At 40.8% G+C, this 27,499-nt stretch overlaps 1 protein-coding gene across 1 annotated transcript in view; it reads left to right on the top strand.

Moving 5' to 3' along the window:
• The window catches only part of cfap47 (cilia and flagella associated protein 47), a 433,070-nt gene that overhangs the window by 132,526 nt on the left and 273,045 nt on the right, over positions 1-27,499 (top strand). Inside the window, exons 31-39 of the mRNA XM_033032292.1 lie at positions 156-263; positions 3,992-4,190; positions 8,668-8,765; positions 13,724-13,840; positions 14,822-14,956; positions 18,648-18,760; positions 20,601-20,751; positions 22,987-23,075; positions 25,033-25,146. Of these exons, the coding sequence (XP_032888183.1) occupies positions 156-263; positions 3,992-4,190; positions 8,668-8,765; positions 13,724-13,840; positions 14,822-14,956; positions 18,648-18,760; positions 20,601-20,751; positions 22,987-23,075; positions 25,033-25,146 (1,124 nt within the window). The remainder of the gene's footprint in view (positions 1-155; positions 264-3,991; positions 4,191-8,667; positions 8,766-13,723; positions 13,841-14,821; positions 14,957-18,647; positions 18,761-20,600; positions 20,752-22,986; positions 23,076-25,032; positions 25,147-27,499) is intronic.

Here is a 27,499-nt window from a genome sequence, read left to right as displayed (position 1 = left end):
CTATGTAATATTGTATAAGAGATATGATTACCTGATTTATTTTGCCCATAATAGATCAGAAAAATCTATCACTCAGAGTTGCAATAATGTAAGGCTTGGTACTTAAAATGCATTTCAAAACAGCATAGTATCAAGATTATATTTCACTCTTTCAGCATTGTTTACAGAACACCGAAAGTACCAACATTTTTGACCTGAATGAAGATGTCTTTGAATCAATAAGCAAGCGTTCATGGACTGATATATTGCTGCAGATTTACAAGGTAAAATGATTCAAACTCATCATTACTTGTTTATGCACATAAAATTTAACATGTATATCTAACTTTCTAATGTGTTAAATAAAAATATTAAACAATTAAAAAAGTACATCAGAACATGGGTATCTTCAAATGTGTCTATTGAATAGTCTTTTGTTTCTTTAATATAAGACTTGTCGCAATTTAAAAGCATTAGCCATTCTATAAATCTACTGGTTTGAAGGCCTATATCAAACATAAACTTCATGTCCTTGAACAAATGCCAGATTACTCAAATTGCTGCGTAGCCTTTGACATAACTGCATCCACCCAATAACCATTGTATTTATGAACAACATAACCATGGAGAATGCGGAATGCACTGAAAGACTCTTTGTGCACAGAATTGAGCAGAATTTCTCAACACTGAGCCATTCTATAAATTCTAGGCTTAATATTAGTTGCACATTATATTTTTTAATAAGGTAAAAGATAATTAGTCCAATTCAATTGATAGATCAAGTGCATAAAGTCATTTTCTTGAATACATCTATCTCATTCAATATTTGAAGCGTTGGAGGATTTTTCTTTAGCTTTAGGCTTTGTTTAATAGCATTGAGCAGATGATTCAATGGTGGCTTCTTATTTATTTTTCAAATTAAAGCAAATTACACAGCTTGCCTCCAATTACTCCTCATATCTTTTGAGATTGTGAAATGTAAAGGAAGACAAAACAAATTTTTTTCAAATATACAATCTTGCTTTAAGTAAATTATTTGAATTAAAAAAAATTGTAATTATCACCTGTCTTTTGTTGCTAATAATTAGACCATGTTTATTCTCTAATATCTGCAGGAGAGGGAGATATTTGTATGAGATAAATATGTTCGCAATATTTTGTGTATTTGAAGTGCATTTGTGGTAAAGTAAGAAGGAAATATTTGAGGTGTTCTGATGTTGAATTTATATTTGTGACCAATCAATCATCTCACCAGTCTTGAACAAAGCTAAATCGGCGCTTGATCAAGGTATTGATCGTAGGATTCTAAGGGTTCATAAGATTCTGAAGGTGCAAAACAATATAAGAAACTATATGGAGAACGGAAGGGAGTTGATGAGATTGGGGGAGAATTAAAAAATGAGAGTTAATGTTGGATTATTGCAAATGGATAGTTGATGGTCGGGGCAGATTCAGTGGGCAGACGGGCCTGTTTCCGTACTGTATCTCTCTGTAACTATTAGAGATCAGTGTTGAGAAATTGTGCTTAATTGTGTGCACAAAGGGTCTTTCAGTGCATTATGCTTTCTCCATGGTTATGTTGTTCATAAATACAGAGGTCATTGGGTGGATGTAGTTATGTCAAAGGCTATGCAGCAATTTGAATAATTTTACAAATAATTGAACCTCGACTGAAGGAAAAAAGCCTGGTCTGGCATTTGTTAAAGGACATGAAGTTTATGTTTGTTATAGGCCTTCAAACCAGTTCCAACATTCAATATGATTGTTGCTATTCCTCCCTCTCAATAACATTTTCCTGCTGTTTCCCTGCTATTTCCCCATACTTCTTGATGTCTATTGTGTTCAGAAATCTATTCATCTGCTTTTTGTGTATATTCAGCTATGGCCTTCATGACCTTCTGCAGTTGATAATTCCTCATCATCACTCTCTGAGTGAAGAACTTTCACTCATCTTAGTGTTAAATGTTAAATCCCGATTTCTTTTTTAGTCCATGACCCCTGAATCTACACCCACAACAAGAGGAGGTCTCTTTCCCATATCCAGCCAGTTGAGACTATAAAAACTTTGTGTTTTAAAGAAATCTCCTCGTCAATTTTATCAACCCAGGAATCAAACTAGTGAAGCCCCGTTGTGCTGCTTATATGACAAGCGCTTACTTTCTTCAATTTCGCCAGAATTTCACACAATACTGCAAGTGTGGTCTCACTAGGGTGCAGTATAATTGTGATAAGATTCCCTTGCTCTTGTACCCAAACTGTCACGTAATGAAGGCCAATATATGTTTGCCACTTCAAACATTCAGTGCACCTGGATGTTTGCTTTTGGTGACTGGTGAATAATGACATCAAAGTCCATTTGAACATCTGTATTTCCCAGTATTGTCACTCTTTAAATAATACTCTGACTTTCTGTTTATCCTATCAAGTGGATCGCTACACTTTTATCCATATAATACTACAACTGCCAGGCATTTGTCCACTCATTAAACTTGGTTAAATTGCCTTGAAGCTTCCTTATATTCTTCTCATAATTTGTAATCCCATTCAGTTCTGTGTCTTAGAAATAATATATTTTATTCCCACATTTAAAAATGAAGAGCTGGATCTCAAGCATTGATCCCTGTGGTACCTCTAACTCTGGAGCTCTTCCAAGTACAGTATATGTGTTCCTGTGGTTCTATCTTTTCACCCGACCAGCATCTGCTTTTCAACAAGTTATCCTGTGCAATTTTTTCCAACTTCAATGATATTTCACCATCAGGTACATCTTCTCCATTTCATATCTTTTGTTCATTTTCCCATCTCTCCAACTGTCCCCATTAAGTTGGCGACAGGGTGACCACTGCAAATGATCCCTATGGTAATCCTGGCTCACCCTTTTGTAGATATTCCCATGTCCCCCCATCATTTTTGCAACTTGAAGCAAACATGATTTATCTTATTCTCATTTATGACCAAGGTCTTAATCTTGAAATATGATTCAAAACATGGTTGAGAAGAAATTCCTTTATCCAACAGGTACTGAATCTTTGGAATTCACTACTCGAGATGGTAATGGGATCTCAATTGCTGAATATTTAAAGATATAAAACAGTATAATTTTAGGTATTTACAAATGTGAGAAGAAAGCATTTGTCCCTGTCAAGTAAGAAGGGCTGCAGTACCTTTTCTGCAGAAATCCATTTCCAACTTTGTTCACGGTGGCTTGAAAGCCATAATTTTAGCGAATGGTTTCACAATAGAATGAATTAATGTCAATACAAACTAGTGCCAGATAAGTGCATTATTGACTTTAAACTGGTCAATATTTTCTCACTGTAGTGCTGCATCTCTTGCTGGAGTAGAACTTGTGGTGGCAGCATAATGGAACAGTTAGTAGAGCTGATGCCTCATAGTTCCATCGACACAGGTTCTACCTTGAACTCTGGTATTGCCTGTGTGGTGTTTGTACATGTTCCCTGTGACCTTGTGGGTCCAGATACTCGAGTTTCCTCCAGTATCCAAAGTTTGATGGATTAATTAGCTGCTGTAAATTGTTCCAGATGTAAGGAGTTGATGGGAATTTGTGAAAAATGAAATGGGATAAGTATAGGATTGGTGTTTAAGGATGTTTGATAGACAGCATAGGACTCTTTGCTATATGATTCTAATACCCCGAGTCCCTGTTCTTCAAGACAAATAGGAAACCGTTTCATCTATGTTGTTTCTACTCCAGAACAAAGGTCATACTAACCTCAAGTTCCAGAATGCAGACTGTGCAATTCAGTGGCAATCAGTGAGAAGGATAAGCAGCAAAAGTTGCTTCATTCTCTGATGACAATTGTCACACATCCATGAATACCGCAGATAAGAGAGTGGATGTTTCAAAGTAGTATTTTGGGCTTTGTTAAAATTTCATTTGTTAGAGATTTTTAAATTTACTGCCAGACATGTCATCTATTTGCTCAAGTGCATATATTTGTTGTAAAATTGATAATATAGTAATGCCAAGGTTGATTTGTTTTCTCTTCAGGTTTTTGTGCTTTCTCGATTGACTGTGAAGGATATCAACAATATGCATAGCAATCTAAGATGCTTAGAAAGCTTACCGAGAATAAATGCTGATCCTCTTTCCAGCAATGTATATTCTATTGGTGAGCGTGTCCTGCTGACATGGCTCAACTTTCACTATGAATCCATGAGAAAATCTGTGTGGGCATGTAGCACGAAAGGTAATTGTAGAGTGTGTGTTCTTGCTTTTGGAATGGAAATTATAATTATCAGAGGCAAAATTAGGTAATCTCTAAAATTGGACAATTAACCGTTGCTATTTTTTTCTGAAGCAGGCAGCATATCATCTTCATGCTAACTGTTAATTAATGTGATTGATGCATACTCCAAATTCTGACTGCACTGCATATATGCATGCCCAGGAATTTGAAGTTATTGACCCTTTACACCCGTTGATATAAACAGGATTGTGGGTCCTCATCCTTCCCCTACCAAAGTCCACAATCAGTTTCTTGTTCTTACTGATGTTGAGAGCCAGATTGTTGTGCTGGCACCACTTGGTCAGGCGGTCGATCTCACTTGAGAACTCTGTAGAACTGAGGCTGTATAGTTCTCAAGACCTGTGCAGACTCTGTACAATGTTCTCCCTATCGAACCGTGCGTAGAACGCATTAAGCTCGTCAGGGAGTGATGTTTCGCTGTAGTTTGAGCTGCCTCCTGATTTCTCCTTGTAGGATGTGATGGTATTCAAGCCCTGCCACAGTTGCCGAACATCCGTCTCATCCTCCAGCTTAGAGCAGAAGTCCCTTTTGGTCTTTTTGATGTACTTACCAAGGTCGTATCTGGACTTCTTATAGACCTCTGCATCGCCAGACCTGAATGCCTGGGATCTGGTCTTCAGAAGAATGCAGATCTCATGGTTCCTCCAAGGCTTATGGTTCGGAAACACTTGGAAGGTTTTGTTGGAACGCAGTCCTCCACACATTTCCTTATGTGACAACTATGGCGTATTCATTCAGGTCTGTTGCCGAGTTCCTAAACATTGCCCAGTCTACAGACTCCAAGCAGTCCTGGAGTTGTTCCTCTGCCACCCCCGACCAGCTCTGTCCAGTCCTCACCTCTGGGAGTGCTTTGTTCAGTTGCTGCCTGTATGCAGGAAGAAGCAACGGATTTTCCGAAGTGAGGGCGAGGGATAGAGCGATAGGCGTCTGATGGTCGTGCACCCGATTCAAGGGTGTTTGATCCTCTGGTGCTGCAGGAGACATGTTCGTGGAAGTTAGGGAGCGATTTCTTCAGGTTGGCTTTGTTGAAGTCCCCGGCTACGGTGGTAAACGCCTCGGGGTAGACTGTGTGGTGCTTGTTGACCACGGCGTGCAGCTCCTCCAGTGCCAGATGGACGTATGCCTGGGGTGGGATGTAGACCGCGGTCAGGATGATAGGGGAGAATTCCCTCGGTAGGTAGAAGGAACGGCACTTCACCGCCAGTTGTTCCAGGTGCAGAGAGCAGGAGTTAGATAGGACAGCCACGTCTGAGCACCAAGCAGAGTTAACCATGAGGCAGACGCCCCCTCCTCGCCCTTTCCCAGATGCCAGTGTACGGTCCATACGGTGGATGGAGAACCCCTTTCAGGCTGGACCGCTGAGTCTGGGGAGCTAAGGGTGAGCCATGTCTCTGTGAAACAGAACACAGTGCATTCCCTCAGCTTCCTTTGGTAAAGCAGCCTTGACCTTAAGTTCTCCACTTTGTTTTCTAGTGACTGTATGTTGGCCAGTAGGATGGTAGGGAGAGGGGGCCGAAGTCCCCTACGCTTCAGTCTTACTTGTAGTCCTGCCCGACGACCACATTTCTGTACTCCATGAAGACCTCCTAGGTGTTTACAGGTACAGTACTTGAGAGTCTCCGCGAGGTCGGGGATTCCCCTGAGATCGTGAATTCCCTTACAATCGGCATCTCCAGCTCTGTTGATGCTGGGAGATCCTGCCCGATGGCCTCGATTCCGAAACTCCTTGAAGGCCTCCCCGGTGTTTGCTGTACCTGCGTGCCTCCGCGAGTTCAGGGATTCCCCTCCGATCGGGAACATCCTGGTGGATGTATTTCCTGCTGAGTATCCTTCTGACTCTCTGTAAGCATGCCAAATGTCATGTCAGATATTCCAAGAGGAATGCCTGCTATGGTAACTATCTGGGAACAGCTGGTTTGCGAGCTCTTGAGGCCTTGAAGTCTGAAGAAAATGGTGCATTGTTGCTCCATTATTGCACATAGTCATAGTCATACATCATGTAAACAGACCCTTTGGCCCATGTCCATGCCGACCAAGATGGCCCATCTACACTAGACCCTGCATTTGGCCCATATCCCTCTAAACCTTTCCTATGCATGATGCACCTGTCCAAATGTCCTACCTGGTAGTATTTACAAATGTGACACCTGGATAAATGGATAGGCTAAATGACTTCCACAATGGTCCCAGAAGTGCTCTATACTCTGCTCCATTATGTGTGAGTTGTCTGGCAAGTGTCAAGGTCACATGCCATTTGGGAAGTTAAACAAGGGCACAACACAAATAGTGAATCTGGAGGGTACTGGGGAGTGTTATTTTAAGTGTTGAATTAAGAGACCTTGGAGTACAAGCGGCCTGAAAATGGCAATATAAGTAGATAGGGTGGTGAAGAAGCTGTATCGTCTGGTTGACCTCATTGACTGAAATCTATGGCATTTAGGACTGACCCTTCAGTATCCTCCAAGAAGTCCAGGTACCACTTCCTGAAAGCCACCAATAACACAAAAAGGCAATTTTGGGCTAAGCTGGAGCCACAGACGGATGATTCACAGCTGCGAAAAGGCTAGACTGGATAGCATAGGTGGCAACATGACATCACTTTCATTTGAGCTCAATGCCTTTATGCATGCTTTGAAAGAAGAAGAATGACACACCAGCAGGAGCCCTACAGCACATGACAATCCCGTGTCCTCAGTCTCAGACCTATGTCAGAACATTCTTCAAGAGGGTGAATCCACAAAAGCATCCATACCTGACCGAGTGCTAAAGATCTGTGTGGACCAAATGGCTCAAGCATTCAATTACATCTCCCATGTGCTTCAAAAAGGCATTTATCCTACCAGTGTCCAAGAAGAGCATGTGATTTGCTTCGATAACTACCGTCTCGTCGGACATGCATCCACCAAAATGAAGTGCTTCAAGAGGTTGGTTATGACGCAAATCAAACTGCTTCAGAAATGACCTGAATCCACTTCAATTTTCCTATCCCGATGACAGGTCAACGACAGATGCTATCTCACTAGCTGTTCAGTCTGCTCTGGTCCATCTGGATATGGACTTGTATGTCAGACTGTTGTTCAATGACCACAGCTCTACATTCAACATTATCATCCCCTCCAAACTCATCAGTAAGTTCCAAGACCTGGGCTTCTCTATCACCCTTTGCAACTAGATTCTTGACTTCCTCATAGGCAGACCTCAATCAGTGTGGATTGGTAACACCATCTCCTTCTCAATGACCATAAAAACAGGCACACCTCAAAGACAGTAAAGATGAAGAAATATAATGACTCGACATAACGTTCATAGCTACCCCTACCATAGGGTGCTTTGCCCTCTGCTCTATCCTCTTTACACCCATGACTATGTGCTTAGCACAGCTCTAATGCCACATATAAATTTGCCGATTACACCACTATTATTGGCCAAATCATGGTTATTGATGTGGCAGTATTCATTTGGAGTAATGGAAAAGTGCAGAGCTTTTTTTAACATTTATAACATGCCAAGGAACCAGTTCGCTCCTCTGGAGAGATGCTAACTGCATTTTGTTGTCTCTGTACTGTACACTGCACAATGACAATAAAGTTTGAATCTGACTCAGCCAGTCATGTCATGAGTGTTTCATTGCCATGTGTCCCAGATAGGACAATGAAATTCTTACTTGCTGCAGCACAGCAGAATATGTAAACATAGTACATAACGCAAGAAAAAAAAAGTTCAGTGTGTGTGTATACACATGCACACATACTCAATAAATAACAAATATAGTTCAATAATAATAATAGTCTGTTGCAGTTCAGAGCTTATTTGTTGGGTTTAATAGCCCGATGGCTGTAGGGAAGAAGCTGTTCCTCAACCTGGACGTGACAGTTTTCAGGCTCCTGTACCTTCTTCCCGACGGCAATGAGTGTGTGGCCAGGATGGTGTGGATCTTTGATGATGTTGGCTGCCTTTTTGAGGCTGCGACTTCAATAGATCCCTTCGATGGTGGGGTCAAAGCTGGTGATGGACTGGGCAGTGGTCATTGCATTTGGCAGTCTTTTCCGCTCCTGGACATTCAAGTTGCCAAACCAGGCCAGCTTGACAAAATTATAATTGCTACCCTGCTTACCACTCCAAATTCTTATAGTCAGCAAGTCCCTTTCGTTTTAATAGTTGTAGGTAACTTTAAGTGGTACATGCCAGCTTTAACTGGCTTTCATAATGCAACTTCTGCTGAGGTGCAAATCATAATTAGCAGTGGTTGGAAGTGATTCGCTTTTCAATGAACTGGTAATATTTTGCAGAAAAACAGTATTGTCATTCACGTGAACATGCAAAGTTTGATTGTACGTTGTAAATTACGACTATTGTCTTCATATTTATTTTCATTTTCACATGATTGTTTTACCTTTATTCATTTTCCTTTGAATAGGTGCTGCACCACCGACACGCTGGATAATTAATTTTGATTTAGATTTGTTGGATGGGTTGGTGCTGGCAGCTGTCCTGGCTGCTTATTGCCCTGATGTGGTAAGTGGCTTTACTCAGGTAAATACATTTAATTTTTTGACAGACATTTTAAAACAGAGCCAGATTTATCATCAGTAGGTGGATTTGTTAAAATAGGCAGTCTGAGCTTTAGTTGTTAATTGTGCTAATTTACAGCACCTTTATTATGAATCACATATTACGCTGAATCATTTTCCATAAGGAATGGATTCACATGCTTATTTATGGCCAACATCACACTGACACAAAACTTTCAACATATACTGTATCATGTCGTGTGATTCAAGGTAATTCTAAATCAGTTTCCCATCAACGTCAATTAAGAACCAAATTATGGTTACAGGTATCCCTGTACGATCATTGCAAAGCGAAACTGTTTTTCTTCTTATCTCTGAGTAGTACGTTTTTTAACCTATAGCGTGACGACTTAGCCAACTAAATTGTATTGGTATCAATTTATTCTTACTGCAGAATTTAAAACAACAAATTGATTTTAAAAACCAGATAAATAATTGATATTCCAACCTCTTTCCATGGCAGAACATTTTATTTTTGTTAATGATAGATAAGAATTTGTGCTTAAGAGAAGAATAAAAATTGGTCTATCCATAGACCTGGCAGAAAGAGAGTGAAAAATAGTCATATTTCCACAGTCAATGGAGGGGTGAAACGGGGATGCATGATTGCCCCAACACTGTTCACCATCTTCATTGCGACAACCATTCACATCATCCAGGACGACCTAGCCCAGGAATCGAAACCGTTTACAGAACAGATGGCAGACTTTTCAATCTTGCTCATCTCAAGTCCAAAACTAAGACATCTATGAGCTCCCTCATCGAGTTCCAATACGCAGACGACAACTGTTGCAGCTCTCTCAGAAAATCGTCACCAACTGAGACAAATCGGAAAGAACCGTCAATTCAACTTGGTGAAACAACCCTGGAAAATGTGGATCGCTATCCGTACCTTGGAAGTCACCTCTCCTCCAATGCCGACCTTGGTGACGAGATCCAACATCGTCTCAAGTGTGCTGGAACAGCTTTTGGACTTCTTCGAACGAGAGTCTTTCAAAATCGTGACATCCGAACAGACAACAAAATGCTAGTGTACAAGGCAGTGGTGATTTCAATGCTCTTGTATGTATCAGAAACCTGGACACCATACCAACACCATCTGAAAACACTTGAAAAGTTCCATCAACGATGTCTTGGAAGCAGCTTAAATATCAGTTGGGAAGACAGAAGAACCAATGTCAGCGTGCTGAATGAAGCAAAAACATCTAGCATCGAAGTCTTCATCATCAAGAACCAACTAAGATGGGTCGGTCATGTTGTTCGGATGGAAGACCAGCGTCTATCAAAGCAAACCTTCTACTCCCAGCTTAAAAAAGGCAAATGGAAAAGAGGTGGACAAGAGAAGAGATTCAAAGACGCCTTCAAAGCCAGCATGAAGAAATGTGCAATCGACATCGACAATTGGGAAACCAATGCCAAGGACAGGAAACTGGCGAACCATCATCCAAGAAGGAACAGCGACCTTCGAAGCCAAGAGATGCGCAGAATTAGAAGAAAAGAGAAGAAAACGGAAAGAGAGGCAGTAACAACCAAAGCCCGATCTGCCATCTGGAATAACCTGTCCTGAATGTCAAAGAACTTTCAAAGCCAGGATTGGACTCATAAGCCACCTGAGAGACCATAAAAACAACAGAACGTAAAAACAACAGAAAGTAGACCATAGAAACATAGAAACATAGAAATTAGGTGCAGGAGTAGGCCATTCGGCCCTTCGAGCCTGCACCGCCATTCAATATGATCATGGCTGATCATCCAACTCAGTATCCCGTACCTGCCTTCTCTCCATACCCTCTGATCCCCATCATCCTTGACTTTGAGGGATAGCCACGACCGTTATACAAGCAAAACAAATTTAATATTGTGTTATGAGGAGGTTCAGAATCACCAGATAAGTCATCGTACATACAGTGACAGATTGGTTCTAAGTCAACTGTCCCTGAAATTAGAATACACAGTATAAAGTCAAGCATTGGGCACCATGCCAAAGTATTTAATTACACCTTATTAAGTTGTGTCTTTGTGCCCAAATATGTGTTTAATTAGAAGTGAAATAGAATAAATCTCTCAACGTATTTTATTTTTATTCACTCACTTTAACTATATTTAGAGTAGGTAGATCTATCTGTAATAGTAAATGTTCTTATTATTTAAAATGAAACAAGGACAAGTAAAATAATTGAACAGGGCTCAACCTGTACCATATTACTGTTTTTATTTTTTTCCCGCCTGTTCAAGTAGGCTTTCCTCAATAACAACATTTACTTCCTTCATCAGTGTATATGCTCCCTTGAGGCCCAGGAATATGCTTACTTTGGCTTTGTTGATGAACTAAGAACAGGTTAATTACTTTCACACAATTAGTAGCATTGATCAATCACATCTTTTTTCTTTCTCCTCTCCTGTGGTTTTTTTCAGCTCCTTTTTGGTGTTTTGTAACAGCATGTTCCAGATTAAACGTTAGATTTACCCGATGCCCAAATAATCAATTAGAAATCACACATAGAGCTTTATTTAAAGACAAGTGTAGGCCTTATAGATCTGGGAACAGTGCAGTCTCTGTGAGATTTTCCTGTGATAATTACTATTACAGCCACCTTGAAGGTATTGAACATGCACAGGTAATAATTATTGTGGATGGATCATTTACAGATATTTCATCTAGTGTGTAAGTATCTCTCGAAACAAAAGTCAGATATGAGTTAATATAAATAAATATATGGGAATTTATGATATTGGGTTTGGATATGAAGTTGTTGAGATGGAGAATCGGAAATGATTTTATTGAATGTTTGAGCAGGCTCATAGAATCATAGAATTGTAAATCACTGAGCCCCAGGGCCTTTTGGCTCACCTTGTCCATGCTGATCTGATTAGCCAGTACTAAGCCCATATCACTTTATGCCTTTCCTAACTAAATGTCTGGCCAAAAGCATTTCAAATTTTGTAATTGTGTCTGCCTATACAACCTCCTCTGGCATCTTATTCCAGAAATTCACCATTCTCTGTGTGAGGAATATAACCTTTAGATCTTCTTTAAATTTTTCCTATTCTCCCCTTAAACTTGTGCTCTTTAATTCTGGACACCCTACCTTGGGGGAAAATTGACTATCTATCCTATCTGTAGCATTATAGTTTTATAAACCTGTCAGCCTCCTAAGCTTCAGTGAAAATAAACCCAGCCTTTCCCAGCTCACCTTATAACTACAATCCAGGAAACATCCTGGCCTGAAAACTTGTTACTTTAAAAAAAAATTGTTATTCTTCCTTTCAATGTTGTATTATTGGGTTATGTTATCTGAGTGAACAATGAATTTTGAATTTGAGTGATCAGGTATTTGTGGAATGGTATGATTGTAACTATTGAGGGTTCGTATGCTCTGCAACAGGTGGCAAGGAAACCAGCAAAACAAAAAGTTGGCAGGTTGCAAACGATGAGAATCTTCTGACTTCCAGATAAAACGTGTAGTTATCAGATAGATGGATTACCAATCTAAATATGATGTTGGTAAACCATCTCTCGCATGGGGTTTCGTAAATTGCTGCCTGATAACATTGGATTTTGTTTGGAATTGCCTGTGTAATCTGGCAATAAATACTTTAACTTCACAAATGTGGCACCGTGAAATGTTTTTTTCACAAAGCTTTTTTCGTTATAGTTTCAGTTTTAGAGATACAGTGTGAAAACAGGCCCTTCGGCCCAGCAACCCCGTATATTAACACTATCCTACACACACTAGGGACAATTTACACTTTAACCAAAGTTACACTTTGTAAACCACAATTTACACTTTAACCAAGCCAATTAACCTACAAAGATCTCAGAGAAAGCCCACGCGGTCACAGGGAGAATGTACAAATTCTGTACAAACATCACCCGTAGCCAGGATCGAGCCCGGGTCACTGGCGCTGAAAGCACTGTAAGGTAGCAACTCTACCGCGGCGCCACTGTGCCGACCAAAGGTTATTCTTTTCTACAAGCTTCTTGTTCAATTTGTTGTGAAATCTCAAAACTTTTCAACTTGTGCATTTGCTTACTGCACTTAGCAGGAGTCCACAAAAATTTCAGGATAAGTACTGCTCTTGCAGCAATACAATAAGAATCAAAGAATTGGGGTAGACTGCCAAGGGAACTTAAAGGACAGGAGCACATAATTCACGTCGCAACCTTGTTATCCAGTGAAGCATAAATGATTCAAAGGATCATACTAACATACTCTGTATTCAATTTGCTCTCCTTTGCAGCAGAGTCCTTCAAATATAATGATTGCAACAAAGGGCTGGAGTAACTCAGTGGGTCAGACAGAATCTCTGGAGAAAAGGAATAGGTGACGTTTCAGGTCAAGACCCCTCAACATTAAAAGCCTCCTTTTCTTCAGAGATGCTATCTGACCCACTGATTTACTCCAGCTTTTTGTGTCTATCTTCGGTTTAAACCAACACCTGCAATCCTTCTAACACATAATGATTGGAATGTGTTTTCAAAGTTTTCTTATCATATTTTTAGTTTAAAATGAGGTCTCATTTGATACTGTAATGATTTGGAAAAAGCCCAAAGTTTTAAGTCCATTTTCTAACAGTGTTAACAGACATGATTTCCAGGTATGCTTTGAAAATCTCATTGAGAATTAGGGAATTAGGAATCATGAGAATGATTTCAGGTACTTGAATTAAAATAACCTTGTGAAAGAAGCTCAAAGTCAACCATGATATTTTGTATGTGAGAGCAGTGTAGCAAATGGTTATAAATACTGTTGATCAACTTTTTATGCATAATTTTACAATTTCTCTTGTAACAAAATAATATTAAAATGACTTTGCCAGAATTATTTTACAATTGCATTACTTTATATATTGGTGCAACAAGAAGTGCAATAAGATGTGAAACAACGCCTCTCTTTACAGATTCCAACTTATCTGGAGAATATGTTCACATGTCCATCTACTCCTGAGCAATGCCTGCATAATAGCTTGGTACTCTTAAATGCATTTAATGCTATTGGCCTTGATTTTGACATACAGGTAAACAGTGTGCACAATGTCACAATATAATTAGAATGCAGAATAAATACATTTATATTTTTTTGCACAAGGTAATGATAACAATTATTTTGGTCTTGGTTAAGATATTAATACAATTCTAAATACCACAGTGTTATAATTACATTGGCAACCAGCATTTTCCTTTATATTACATACAAAGCCTGATTCTTTTTTCAAATATATACTTTTTTAATTAACAAGCAAATTTTTTCAAAAGGTCATAAGGATTAGGTCATTCGGCACATCAAGTCTGCCAATCAATCATGGCTGATCTATCACTCCCTCCCAACCCAATTTTCCTGCCTTCTCCTCATAACCTCTGACACCTGTATTAATCAAGAATCTTTCTATCTCTGCCTTAGACATTTCCACTGACTTGGCCTCCTTGCTACAAGAACATAATTTAATTTTGAGGCTATGACCTCTAGTCCTAGACTCTCCCACTAGTGAAAACATCCTCTCCACATCCACTCAATCCAAGCCTTTCACTATTCTGTATGAGATCCCCCTCATTCTTCTGAACTCCAGCGAGTACAGGCCCAGTGCGGACAAACGCTCATCATAGGTTAACCTACTCATTCCTGGGATCATTCTTGTAAACCTCCTCTGGACCCTCTCACAATATTCCAAATGCGGCCTTCATAGCACCTTATGGAGCCTCAACTATTTTTTTTCTACTATATTGTTATTTGGCCCACCATATCTATTCTATCAATTAAGCCTCTTTTGCCATATACTCTTATGCGATCTTTTAAATCTTACTTTTCTAATTGATTGCTATTTCTTCTGTAAAATTCATTATAGATTCTCTTTCTATCATCAGTTCTATATTTTATTGCAGAGGTTTTAGTGTGTTAGTTAGCTGTTAATCTGGCATTCAATAGTACACATGATGAACAATAGATCTTAAAATATTAATTCAATTTTAAAAAATGAATATCCTTTTATTTTGTTTAATAGGCCACAGACATTTCAGATCCAAATCCTATCATGATGCTTATGCTCTGTGTTTATTTGTATGATCGACTTCCCAACTATCTTCTTACGAAGAATGTAGAATTTGTTGGTGAACTGCATGCTACCATTGTTAAAAAAGTAAGTAACATTCAAACTCCTTTCAAATTCATTATATGTTTATTTCTAGATGCACAGAGTCTCTTGCCCAGAGTAGGCGAATCGAGGACATAGGATTAAGGTGAAGGGGAAAAGATTTAGCAGGAATCTAAGGGGTAACTTTTTCACACAAAGGGTGGTGGGTATATGGAATAAGCTGCCAATGGAGGTAGTTGAGGCTGGGACTGTCCCAACGTTTATGAAACAGTTAGACAGTGACATGGATGGGACAGATTTAGAGGGATATGGACCAAACGCAGGCAGTTGAAAATAGTGTAGCTAGGATGTGTTGGCCGGTGTGGGCAAGTTGGGTCGAAGGGCCTGTTTCCACACTGTGTCATTCTATGTCTCTATGACTTTAGGGATATTTGTAACTATACATTTCAAGATTGAAATTCATAAGCACTGAATAACATAGCAAAATTAGACCTAACAATAGAATCATATACAGTGCCTTGTTGAGGATAGTTTAATCTTCCTTCATTGCTATTGGTTCAATTGCACATTTTTTGAACTGCAGGACTGGAAAATGGATTGTCTAGGGGGAAGAGTTTGTAAATATTTGCAGTTTGTCACTTTGTTGCGAATTTCTATTATATTAAAAGAACAGCAGTTTAAGTAATAATGTAAAAGCCCTGTCCTACGGTGCGAGTTCATTCCAAGAGCTCTCCCGAGTTTGCCCTGATTCGAACTCGGAAATTTATGGTAATGTCCACTCGTCGGTACTCGGGGCTCTCGTGGACATTTTTCAACATGTTGAAAAATCTTCACGAGTCTTCCCGTGCTTACCTGCCATTAGCGAGTCTTCCCGAGTACCTGCCGTTAGCGTTACGAGCCGCTAAGAGACGTCCCCGAGTTCCGACGTACCCGCTACGTTCATACTCCGTGCTTACCACGAGTTTGATTTTTTTTTAACTCGGGAGAGCTCTTGGAATGAACTCGTACGGTGGGACAGGACTTTAACTTTGGACAAAATAGTTGTCAGTTTATGTTTTGGGGTATTTAATATGGTAACAGTTATTTCCTGCTAGACATAATTAGTGGATGTGAATTCATTAAACTGACCCAATTTCCAAATTATTATGTACCTCAATTCATACCTTGGTCTGCTGAGACTATAATGTATAATCCATATACCCACCATCCTCTGTGTGTAAAAACTAAGCTCTTAAATTCACACAATTACATAATCCTTCTAGGAAATTGCTTTGTAAGATAAAAACTTCAGAAATTAGGCTAGCCCAGTACTGTCATCTGCTGTGCAATGCACATTGAAGCATTGCCAGCACTATTTAGGTCACATCAGGTCAGAATATTGGACTCAGTATTGCCTAAAACCTTAACTGTAAACAACCATATAAGTAAGTTAGAAATGTGAAGGAAATGTCTGGAGCACCTCCAAAAATTCTTAAGAAGTTCAATACATGTCTGGACTAAGTAATTATACTCACTATACATTACTTCACCTCTCTCCATCACAAGCCCATGGGGCTGTTGTAAGCACGTATATAAGGTTTTGTGCACCAACTTGCCAAGGATTTTTTCACAAGATCTTCCAAGTTGTGACCTCTTCTGTCCAAGAGGAGTGGAGCAGTAGCTGCATGGGTAGGTTCCTTGTAATTTACACATCATCGTAAAGAGAAATATACTTTCAGATACACTGCGTTTAAGAAGGAACTGCAGATGCTGGAAAATCGAAGGTACACAAAAATGCTGGAGAAACTCAGCGGGTCTGAAGAAGGGTTTCGGCCCGAAACGTTGCCTATCTCCTTCGCTCCATAGATGCTGCTGCACCCGCTGAGTTTCTCCAGCATTTTTGTGTACCTTGAGATACACAGCATTTGGTGCTCCCTATTGACCTCTTATACATTGGCGAGACCAAGGTAGACCAGGTAAATGTTTCGCCAAACACTTGTGCTCGGTCTGCCAAGGGCTGCTGGATCTCCTGGTTACAAACCATTTTAAATCCTTTTCCCAAACTGACCTTTCTATTTTGAGCCACCTCCATGCCAGAGAGAGACCACTTGCAAACTGAAGAAACAGCATCTCGTATTCCTCTTGAGTAGCCTACAGCTCAAGGCATGAATATTGAATTCTCCAATTTTAGTAAACTAACCTACAAACTCCCCCTCTTCCCCTCCTTCCTCCCCCTCCCACCCCCCCCCCCCCCTCCTTCCTCCCCCTCCCCCCCCCCTCTCTGTAGGGGTTCCTATTCCACACCTGGATCCCTTTCCCCCTTTCCCTTTCTCTCTGTTCCCTTCCACATATATTCCTTACTCTGGCTTTACATTACATCCTTCTTCTAGTCTTATCTCCATATCCCACACTTTTTGTCTTTTGTCTTTTCATCTCTGGCCTTTGTCCAACCATCTGCCAATAAAACACCCGCCTTACCCGTATCCACCTTTCACCAGCCAGGCTTTGCCCTCCCCCCCTCCCCCTCGCCATAATACTATCTGAAGAATGGTTCCGACCCAAAATGTCACACATCCATGTTCTCCAGAGATGCTGCATGACCCGCTGAGCTACTCTAGCACTTTGTGTCTTTTTTTGTAAACCAGCATCTGCAGTTTCTTTGTTTAAGAAGGAACTGCAGATGCTGGAAAATCGAAGGTAGACATTTGCTGAAGGTACTCCCACAGCATTTGCTGAAGGTACTCCCACAGTAATGTTTGGTGAGTGTTCTAAGATATTGACTCAAGGACAATAAAGGAACTGCAGAGGTAGACAAAAATGCTGGAGAAACTCAGCGGGTGAGGCAGCATCTATGGAACGAAGGAAATAGGCAACGTTTCGGGGTCGAAATCCTTCTTCAGACATGCTTGCCTTGAAATTCTTTCAATAACACATTGTGTTTGGTTGCCATGGCTGCTGAATTAGTTCTAATGTGGTGCAGTTGGAAATTCAGTTTTCAAAGTTTATTGGAGGGCACTGGGGTGTGTGCAGCACTCATCCACAATTGAAGTGTACAATGCAGGCAAATCATTATGTAATTCTTTATGCATGCTGATTTTCACTGATAGGAATGATATATTGAGGGAAGACTACCTCAATTTTGTGCTGTATAAAGGGATCATCAAATAATCCAAGTCGAATCATGTTGAGTTTATTGTCTGATGCACAAATACAATGGGATGCAAGTACAATTAAAAATCTTGCTTGTTGCAGCATCACAGGGACACAGATTCAGATAAACACACTAAAACAAGTTATATAAATATTGCACTTAGCATTTCTAACATATAGAAGACTAGAAAAAAAAGACAATGGTGCAAAAGGTAATTTTTAAAAAATAGGTGCGTGGGTTTGCAAGAGGTAGACCAGCTCCATTATTGAAATACTTGTGGTCGGTTGATGATTCTTGAAGGAGTGATGTTTGAGTAAATTGTGGGGTATTCCTTTTACAGACTACTGCCAATTTTATGGTTTTGTTATTATAATAGTTTGCTATCTTAAAGAATAGAACGTTATGATTTAAAATAATGCATTTTTTCTGTAAATCAGCATGTCCTTGAGCAAAAGGAACATTTTAAGGCAACGGAAGATTTATTGAGAGATGTCTTGTTGAAAGATTTATGGAAATACTTAGCATCAAACATTTAGTTTAATGGTCCATGACTTCTGTACCAAAGTCTGTCAAAGTTGAGCATTGTTATTTTTTTTTTTAATGCAGATTCGATTGCAAAATCAAATTGACAAACGATTAGTTTATTTCGCAACAATAGTAGGAAAGGATGCACGACATTTCTCATTGCCTGATGGAAACAAGGTGTCAATCGCCTCAAGGTAAATTATGGTTGAGATATGTATTCTCTTTGATTAATTTTGTAATTTTTGTTTATTTTCTTTTTTCTTTTGCTTTCAAGTCTGTTGGATTTTTCACCCAATAAAGCAATGCAATCAAATTTCTGCTGATCCTTTTATTATTTTGGGAGCTGGGATGGAGGTCTGCTGAATGACAATGGCTGTGATAGATACTTCAGGGTGGTGCTTCTACGGGAGAATGCCCAATGCCCATAAACCATGTGATTGGATTACAGAGTGTAGATACTTTGCATCTCATCCAGATAAAAGTGGACAAGGGGATATCGCTTGTGATGATTCATTTGCAAAGTGAGAAGAAAAAACAGTGTAATGTTACCAAATTTTATCTTTCTTTATTTTGGGCACATGGACAACTCAGCAGGAAATACCTTTTGAGATGGTCAGAGCGATGAGAGTTTTTGGTATTTTCACAATGTGTGACTGACAATAATCTGGGGATTTCTGTGCACGTTCCAATTAACTTTAAGATATTAGTTGTGGGAACCAACTGTCCATCCTTATCCATCGCAATTAAGGACAATCTGTAAACTGATCAAATTTTGAGGTACTGTATTTCCTCATTGGTTTCTTTGCAAAATATATTGTGGAAATTGTGCATGTTGTGACTGAATAGAAGCAAGTGCACCTGACTTCCCACTATGCCATGGGAGTAACCATTGAATCCAGATACAACACTGGATCTTACTGATCAATGATTGTTAAATAGTGACATTTTCCTTCAATGTTGGCAAGCAGTGAAAGAATGCCAGGGCAGTCTGAGGTTCCAGCATCTGAGACCTGTTCATCAATCATGGACTATTTCACCCCGGAGAAAGTTTGTAGAGTGCTCCAGTGCAATTAACCATGTGGACCTTAAAGCAATTTGATTGGTCATGTTGATTGCACAAGGGAGATGAATATGAGGTGTTGAAAATCCCATTAAGGCTGGTCACCTTTAGAATTAATATTTGGTTCGCCCAAGGTGAACCACAAAAAGTTTAGTTTAAGGATAAACCGTGAAAACAGGCCCTTCGGCCAACTGAGTCGCCACTGACCAGCGATCACCATAAACTAGTTCTATTCCACACAAGGAGAAAGCCGACATGGTCATAGGAAGAACATGCAAATTCCAGGGGGGCATGATTGTCCACTATAACTAAGGGAATACCGAGTAATAGAGTATCATTGTATAAGTAGCAGAAACAAAGAAATGCAGATGCTGGTTAATATACAAAAGGACACAAAGCGCCTGAGTAACTCAGCAGGTCTCGGTCTGGAATCTGAGTTGTCAGCCCCGGTGTGCTGGCGGCTGGGGGAGACGCGAGGATCAGTGGAATCAATCGTCAAGGCCCGCGGGCGGGTGGTGTGCAGTTAAGGGTCAATAGTGGCGGTGGTAGCAAGCTGTGTCAGCTGGTGGCGGCGGCAGTAGGTCCAGCCTGGAAGCAGCCAGGGAGGTGGTGCGGGCTGGTGAGGCAACCCGCCCTGGCAGTAAAGGTCAGTAGCTCTGGCCAGGAGCTTATGGCGGTCAGCTGTCCAGCGGTCTATCTCAACCCGAAACGTTACCAAACCAGGCTATCCGGTACATTGAAGCAAGATGTTTCTAATGCACAAATACAGTTCTGAATTTTAAGTTGGTATTGACATTGGAATTCAACATCTAAGAAGACAACATATGGTGGAAATAACATTTTGGTCCATACTATTATCAGAAAATGCAACTCCAGGCTAATTCTGAATGCATGATGCAATTTGCGTTTGATGATTTAAGTAATGATTTGTCATATTTCTGTTTATTGAACGATTAAATATTTATTTTAAACAGGAATTATGTTGATGTAACTGTGGAATTCACAAGCCGATTCCTGGAGCCAGTACAAGCTCTACTAGTGTTTGTATCGAGGTTAAAAAAAGGAATAGTGTGTGCAACAAGAACATTTTCACTCATATCACAAGTAAACAAGATGAATCCTACTGTAAGTCAATAATCACTGGTAATTTGTCTGTGCATTTGTTAAAAAAATGTCTTGGTCTTTTTTGAATCGCGACAGTGAATACAGATTTTTTTTTAAATTTCATAAACATGCTTTCTTCATAAAATTCACTGATATGTAATATTATAAATGATGTCAGCAAATGTGAATGGTAACTTATATTCATATATATTGGAATATATTTGGAATTATGTTAAAAAAAGTTAAATTAAATCATTCTGATATAGTATAAATGAAGTCAGCAAATGTGAATGTCAACATATATGTTGCCATCTACATTTGGTGACATAATTTATTGATTTTAATTTTTCTTTTACATTTTTCCATATGAGTGATTTTTCAGTCCCTCAGTGTACAATACCCTTGACTTGTGTCCACAAACTGGAAATTGTTTTCTAAATTAAAAGTTTAAGAAAGAACTGCAGATGCTGGAAAAATCGAAGGTAGACAAAAATGCTGGAGAAACTCAGCGGGTGAGGCAGGAATAGGCGACCTTTCAGGTCGAGACCCTTCTTTAGACTGATGTCGTGGGGGGGGCAGGAAAAAGAAAGGAAGAGGCGGAGACATTAGGCTTGTGGGAGAGCTGGGGAGGGGAAGGAGGGGGAAAGCAAAGACTATCTGAAATTGGAGAAGTCAATTTTCATACCGCTGGGGTGTAAACTACCTAAGCGAAATATGAGGTGCTGTTCCTCCAATTTGCGCTGGGCCTCACTCTGGCCATGGAGGAGGCCCAGGACAGAAAGGTCAGATTAGGAATGGGAGGGGGAGTTGAAGTGCTGAGCCACCGGGAGATCAGGTTGGTTAGTGCGAACTGAGCGGAGGTGTTGGACGAAGCGATAGCCAAGCCTGCGCTTGGTCTCGCCAATGTAGAGAGGTTGACACCTGGAGCAGTGGATACAGTAGATGAGGTTGAAGGAGGTGCAGGTGAGCCTCTGCCGCACTTGGAAAGACTGCTTGGGTATTTGGATGGAGTCGAGGGGGTAGGTAAAGCGACAAGTGTAGCATTTCCTGCGGTTGCAAGGGAAAGTGCCCGGGGAGCGGGTAGTTTGGGTGGGAAGGGACAAATTGACCAAGGAGTTACAGAGGTAACGGTCACTGCGGAAAGCAGAAAGGGGAGGAGATGGGAAGATGTGGCCAGTGGTCGGATCCCGTTGGAGGTGGCAAAAATGTCGGAGGATTATTTGTTGTATGTGACGGCTGGTAGGGTGGAAGGTGAGGACAACGGGGACTCTGTCCTTGTTACGAGTAGGGAGCTGCGGGATATAGAGGAGACCCTGGGGAGAGCCTCATCCATAATAGAAGAGGGGAACCCATGTTCCGTAAAAAATGAGGACATCTCTGATGCCCTGGTCTGGATCACCTCATCCTGGGTGTAGATGCGGCGTAGTCAGAGGAATTGGGAGTAGGGGATAGAGTCCTTACAGAAAGAAAGCAGGGTGGGAAGAAGTGTAGTCCAGATAGTCATGGGAGTCAGTGGGTTTGTAGTAGATGTCAGTCAGTAGTCTGTTACCTGTGATGGAGATGGTGAGATCGAGAAATGGTAGAGAGATGTTGGAAATGGTCCAGGTGAATGAGTGCCGAATGGAAGTTAGTGGTGAAATGGATGAAGTCAGCGAGTTCTGCATGGGTGCAGGAGGTAGCACCAATGCAGTCGTCAATGTATTAGAGGTAGAGCTCGGAGATAGGGCCACGGTACACCTTGAACAAGGATTGTTTGACGCACCCTACAAAGAGGCAGGCATAGCTGGAGCCCTTGCTCGTGCCCATAGCTACGCCTTGGATTTGGAGGAAATGGGAGGAGTCAAAGGAAAAGTTGTTGAGGGCCAGGACCAGCTCTGCTAGGTGAAGGAGAGTATGAGTAGACGGGGATTGGTTGGTTCTGCGGTCGAGAAAGAAACGGAGGGCTTTAAGCCCCTCCTGGTGGGGGATTGAGTGGTAGAGTGACTGGACATCCATTGTGAAGATGAGGGAGTGGGGGCCTGGAACACGGAAATCATGAATTCATGAAAAAGCCCCAGTTCAAAATGGTTTAAATGACTCATATTTTGAACAGTTTCCCCTTTTGCTGCAGAGGACTCGTTTCCTTTATTTTTTCAATAGCTTTTTTGATGTGTTCAGTTGCACAATAGCATTCAGTGTCATATTGCATTTGATTGTTTATTGAGTGCTTTCGAAGATTTTTTTTTTTTTTCTTATATTGTTTTCCCAATTTGCTAGGCCTCTATTAAATGCGAATCTCCATGTTATGAGCAGAAAATAATACAAATGAATGTCACCAACCCATTGAAAGAAATGGGAGTCTTCAGGTATGGCTAAATTGTTGGATGTAACAAATAGTGAAATGGAACCTTATGACAGATTATTATTTTAATATGTATGTGAATTAACCCAGCGCTTTCATTGTGGTAAATTACATGAAGATAGGCAATAGTATTAAGGCTGAAACTTTATTCTTCATCGATGCATTATTCTATAATACTTTTACCAAAAATGAATAATTCTCAAATATTTATTATCAATATCAAAAAAATAAGTTTAACAATCTAGAAGGTTATATTTCATATGTGCCTGTTTGTGTGCAGTTGCACAATTTGCAGCCAGTATTAGAAATAGATTATCAATATAGATAAAATAATTTGAGTACAGTATGTCCCGCAGGGTCTGCAAACCACAGCTATGGCCAAATTGTTCAACAGAAGTATTGTATCGGAAATAATTTATTTCTTTAGATATGTAAGTTTTGGGAAATCATGCATCGTTTTCCTTTAAAACATTATTTCACGTTTTCCTCCTGTAAGTGCACATCTGTAGTTGATATTTTTCAGATTGCGATACATTATTATTATTAAACGTTGATTTTCTGTGAGGTTTTTTATTCTTAATCACCTGCAACTTCAATGAAAAGTTGGGGGAAGTCTGGAAAATTGGCTGTTTGTGGAGAATTGGATTTATTTTTCCAGAGTTATTCAACTGAAATTTGATTTCATTTTGGTGGGGATGAAATAGAACAATAGTTATTTCTGGATTGCCATGTGCTATTCTGGAAGTTTATCCCTGCACTTCCAAGTGTGAGTCACTTCTGATGCAATTCCTGCATTAGGGCATTTGGCATGGCATGATTCATTATTCAATGTTGCCTTTGAACTACGTTGTCTCAGGAGCCACCATTATTGTGCATTCCTGGGACTTCACGGCTTTCCCAGTTCATTTGCCAAAGTGATACACCAGTCAAATGCCATCTACTTGCCTTTCATCCCCTGTGGTGTCCCTGGTACTACATCTATTACTGTGATCTGTTGTATCCCTCTTTCCTCCAAATCTGATGCAAATCTGATCCATTGTCATAGATCCTCAATGTTTCTGTCCCTGCCCTATGTCAAATATCACCTTAGGCATCTAAGGACACTACTCCAAACCATCACCAAATAGCTCTGCAATTTTCTGGTATTCTACCTGATTATCCATTGAATGCAGGGTTCGATTATTCTGTGCATTGCTCCTACCCCAAGTCCCAAACCATTTATTAGTGCAGGACCTAATGCCCACACCCCTGTACAGGAGGGTGTGTGCATTGGATCCCCAGCTGTTGCCTGCAGTTTCCTGATGATGTTGACCCTTGCTTTCAGTTTATCAGCCACCCTCTTCAGGTGTTCACGATAGGTGAGGGTGTGATCCAGGGTGACTCCGAGGTACTTGGGGAATTCTTCATTCTTCACCGGCTTACCACAAATGGACACTCGGAGCTTTGCATTGGCGAGCAGATCGCTGAGGTGAAAGGCAGTGACAGTTGTCTTAGATGGGTTAGGGCAAAGTCGCCAGAAGGTGAAGTACTCCTCCATCCCTTTCAAGTCTTAGGTTGTTCAGGTCCAATGGACATCAGGCCACCAATCTCTCTAGTCTTTCTCTGTTCAGAACAGAATACGTGGAGAAATAATTGAATTTATGAAATGGACAGCAACCATTCAGTGGCTTATGAGCACTGGGCACTGCCATTGACTAACTGAAGTTTGTATCGGAGGCTAACAATTGAAGAGGCTGTTGTTACCCTGTTGTTGCATCGATATGCCTGACCTATTTTTGGATACCAAATTCTGTAAGTCGACATGTGTTGGTCACAATATATTTTAACATTTCTGCAGCATTTCTGCCAAAGCTGTTGCAGATAATTTCCATGGAAATTCATTGTTTTTGACGGATCTTTTTAAGGTATCGAGACAGCATAGTGATGATTTTGGGTATTTTACAATGTTTTATTTTCCCCAGGGTGATTTTAATGGAGCACCACAATGCTCTTTTTAAGACTGAGGAATTTAAATGCATTGCAGCTTTGCTTACCAAACTGAAGACGCAAACAGGAAAATGGAATGCAAGACCTGGGTGAGCGTCAACCTAGATTATATTATTTCTCATACTATTTAGATTGATTTAATTTAAAATATGTATTATAATGGTTTTTAAATTCTTCTTCTTGCATATGGTGTGCACAGCCCAAAGTTGTAGATCAAGGGTAGACATCCAGGCCAGGTACTTGGTGGATGGCTTTGATGCCACCAGAGAAAAGCCTCAGCGAGCAGTCATTCACGATGTGTGGGATGGTCTGATCTGGATGTCCGCAGCCGCAAGCAGGGCTGTCTGTCATCTCGCACTTATGCAGGTGATAGGCTGTTCTTCCATGGAGTGTGCGGATTATTTTCTGGGTTAGCCATTGCTGGCGATGGAGGTCAAAACCCGGAGGTTTCACTGTGGGGTCTGTGATGACCTCTCCGTTGTTGGTGTTGGCATCTTTCCAGGCTCTGTGCCACTCAGTCTTGGAGTCAAAGTCTTCCAGGGATTTAACGGAAGGCCAGAAGGGTTTGTGAAACTTCAGGTGCATGTTTAGCAGATTGTACAAGTCAGCGTGGATGGGAAGGTCAGGGTTAGCCTCGATGGTGCACCAATCTTTTAACATCCCCTCCCTTCTGCATATGCTGGGAGGGGTGATATGAGAGAGGACAGGGAGCCACTGCAAAGGTGTTGACTTAAGCCTCCCTGTGATGACCCGTATTGCCGAGTTAAGGACAGTGTCAACTCGATTGGTGTGGCAGTTATTAGCCCAAGCTGTTGAGCAAAACTCGGCTGTTGAGTAGACTAGGGCTAAGCTTGCGGTACAGAGGGTGTGTGCATTGGATCCCCAGCTGTTGTCTGCAAGTTTCCTGATGATGTTGACCCTTGCTCTCAGTTTATCAGCCACCCTCTTCAGGTGTTCACGACAGGTGAGGGTGAGATCCAGGGTGACTCCAAGGTACTTGGGGAATTATTCATTCTTCACCGGCTTACCACAAAAGGACACTTGGAGCTTTGCATTGGCGAGCAGATTGCTGAGGTGAAAGGCAGTGACAGTTGTCTTAGATGGATTAAGGCGAAGTCGCCAGAAGGTGAAGTACTCCTCCATCACCTTCAAGTCTTGGGTTTGCACTTTGTTGATATCCTCAAGGGCAGCTCCCTGGTTGGCAAAGGCAAGGTTATCTGCATATGCAAACTTCTTGGACGAGGTAGTTGGCATATCACTCACATAAATGTTGAAGAATTGGGGAGCTGGGACAGAGCCCTGGGGGAGACCCCAGGGTCATTCAGGATCCTAACAGAGCTGGTCTGGTTCCCAAGCGAGACCCTAAATCTACAGTTGCTGAGGATGGATGAGAGGGCACGCATGGTGGTTTGGCACTTAAAGATTCTGGAAGCTTTCAGCAACAGACCATGTCTCCACAGGAGTCATATGCTAATGACATATGACTCCTGTGGAGGCATGGTCTGCTAATGAAGCGCCTTGAGTATTAGAAAGGCGCTATATATAAAAATCCCATCCATTAATGACAGATCGATGAGAGCAACACCAGTTTTCAAGGCACTATATTGGTAGTGAGGGCAAGGACTTGATCTGCGCAGCTTCTACCAGGTCTAAAGCCAGCTTGCTCTCTGGGCAGAATAGGTTCTACCAATGGAGAAATCCTGGCAAGCAGGAGGCGCTCAAACGGCTTGTAGGATGTGCACAAGAGAGAGATGGGTCGGTAACTAGCTGGATCATCAGCAGATTTCCCAGGCTTGAGGATGGTGATGACTTTAGACTCTCTCCAGGCCTTAGGGATAATTCCACTGCAATGGACATGGGTGAAAAAGCAGCCAGCCAGTTGCGTCCATGGGGGCCAAGGTTCTTCAGAACTTCCGGGTAGATCCCATCAACTCCTGCTGCTTTAGTAGAGGACAGCTTTATTGTGAATCACCAAAAACTAATAATGGGCTGGAATTTTACTCGTTTTTTTCAGTTTCATACCATGGGGTACTTTGGACATTTTTAATATTTCAGCTACCATTTTAGTTGAAATTAGATCTCACAGTAGATTGAGCCAAAAAAAGGGTCCTTTTTCTAGATTAATACCACAAGGTAATGCATTTAGATAAGGATTACTAGACTTTATGTTTTGGAGCTAACAACTTTACCAAACCACCAAATGTGTTACAAATGTGCACATATTACATTCTGATAAGTTTTTATAGCGAAGGATGTAATCAAGCTTGAATTTATCTTTCCTCACCCTTAATTCCCAATTCTCTGACCGTGTTTTATTGTTGTGGATGATATCTTGTGGCATATTAATTGCATGTAACATTGCTTACTTTATAAGAGTGGCTACCTTGAAAAATACTTTGTGACCTGTAATCAGTTTAGGACATTCTCGGGTTGTGAAAGCCC

The sequence above is a fragment of the Amblyraja radiata genome, chromosome 14, assembly GCF_010909765.2.
Source record: "Amblyraja radiata isolate CabotCenter1 chromosome 14, sAmbRad1.1.pri, whole genome shotgun sequence".
NCBI lineage: Eukaryota > Metazoa > Chordata > Chondrichthyes > Rajiformes > Rajidae > Amblyraja > Amblyraja radiata.
Note: the sequence above shows the minus strand (reverse complement) of the source record. Positions and strands in the feature narration are given on the sequence as shown.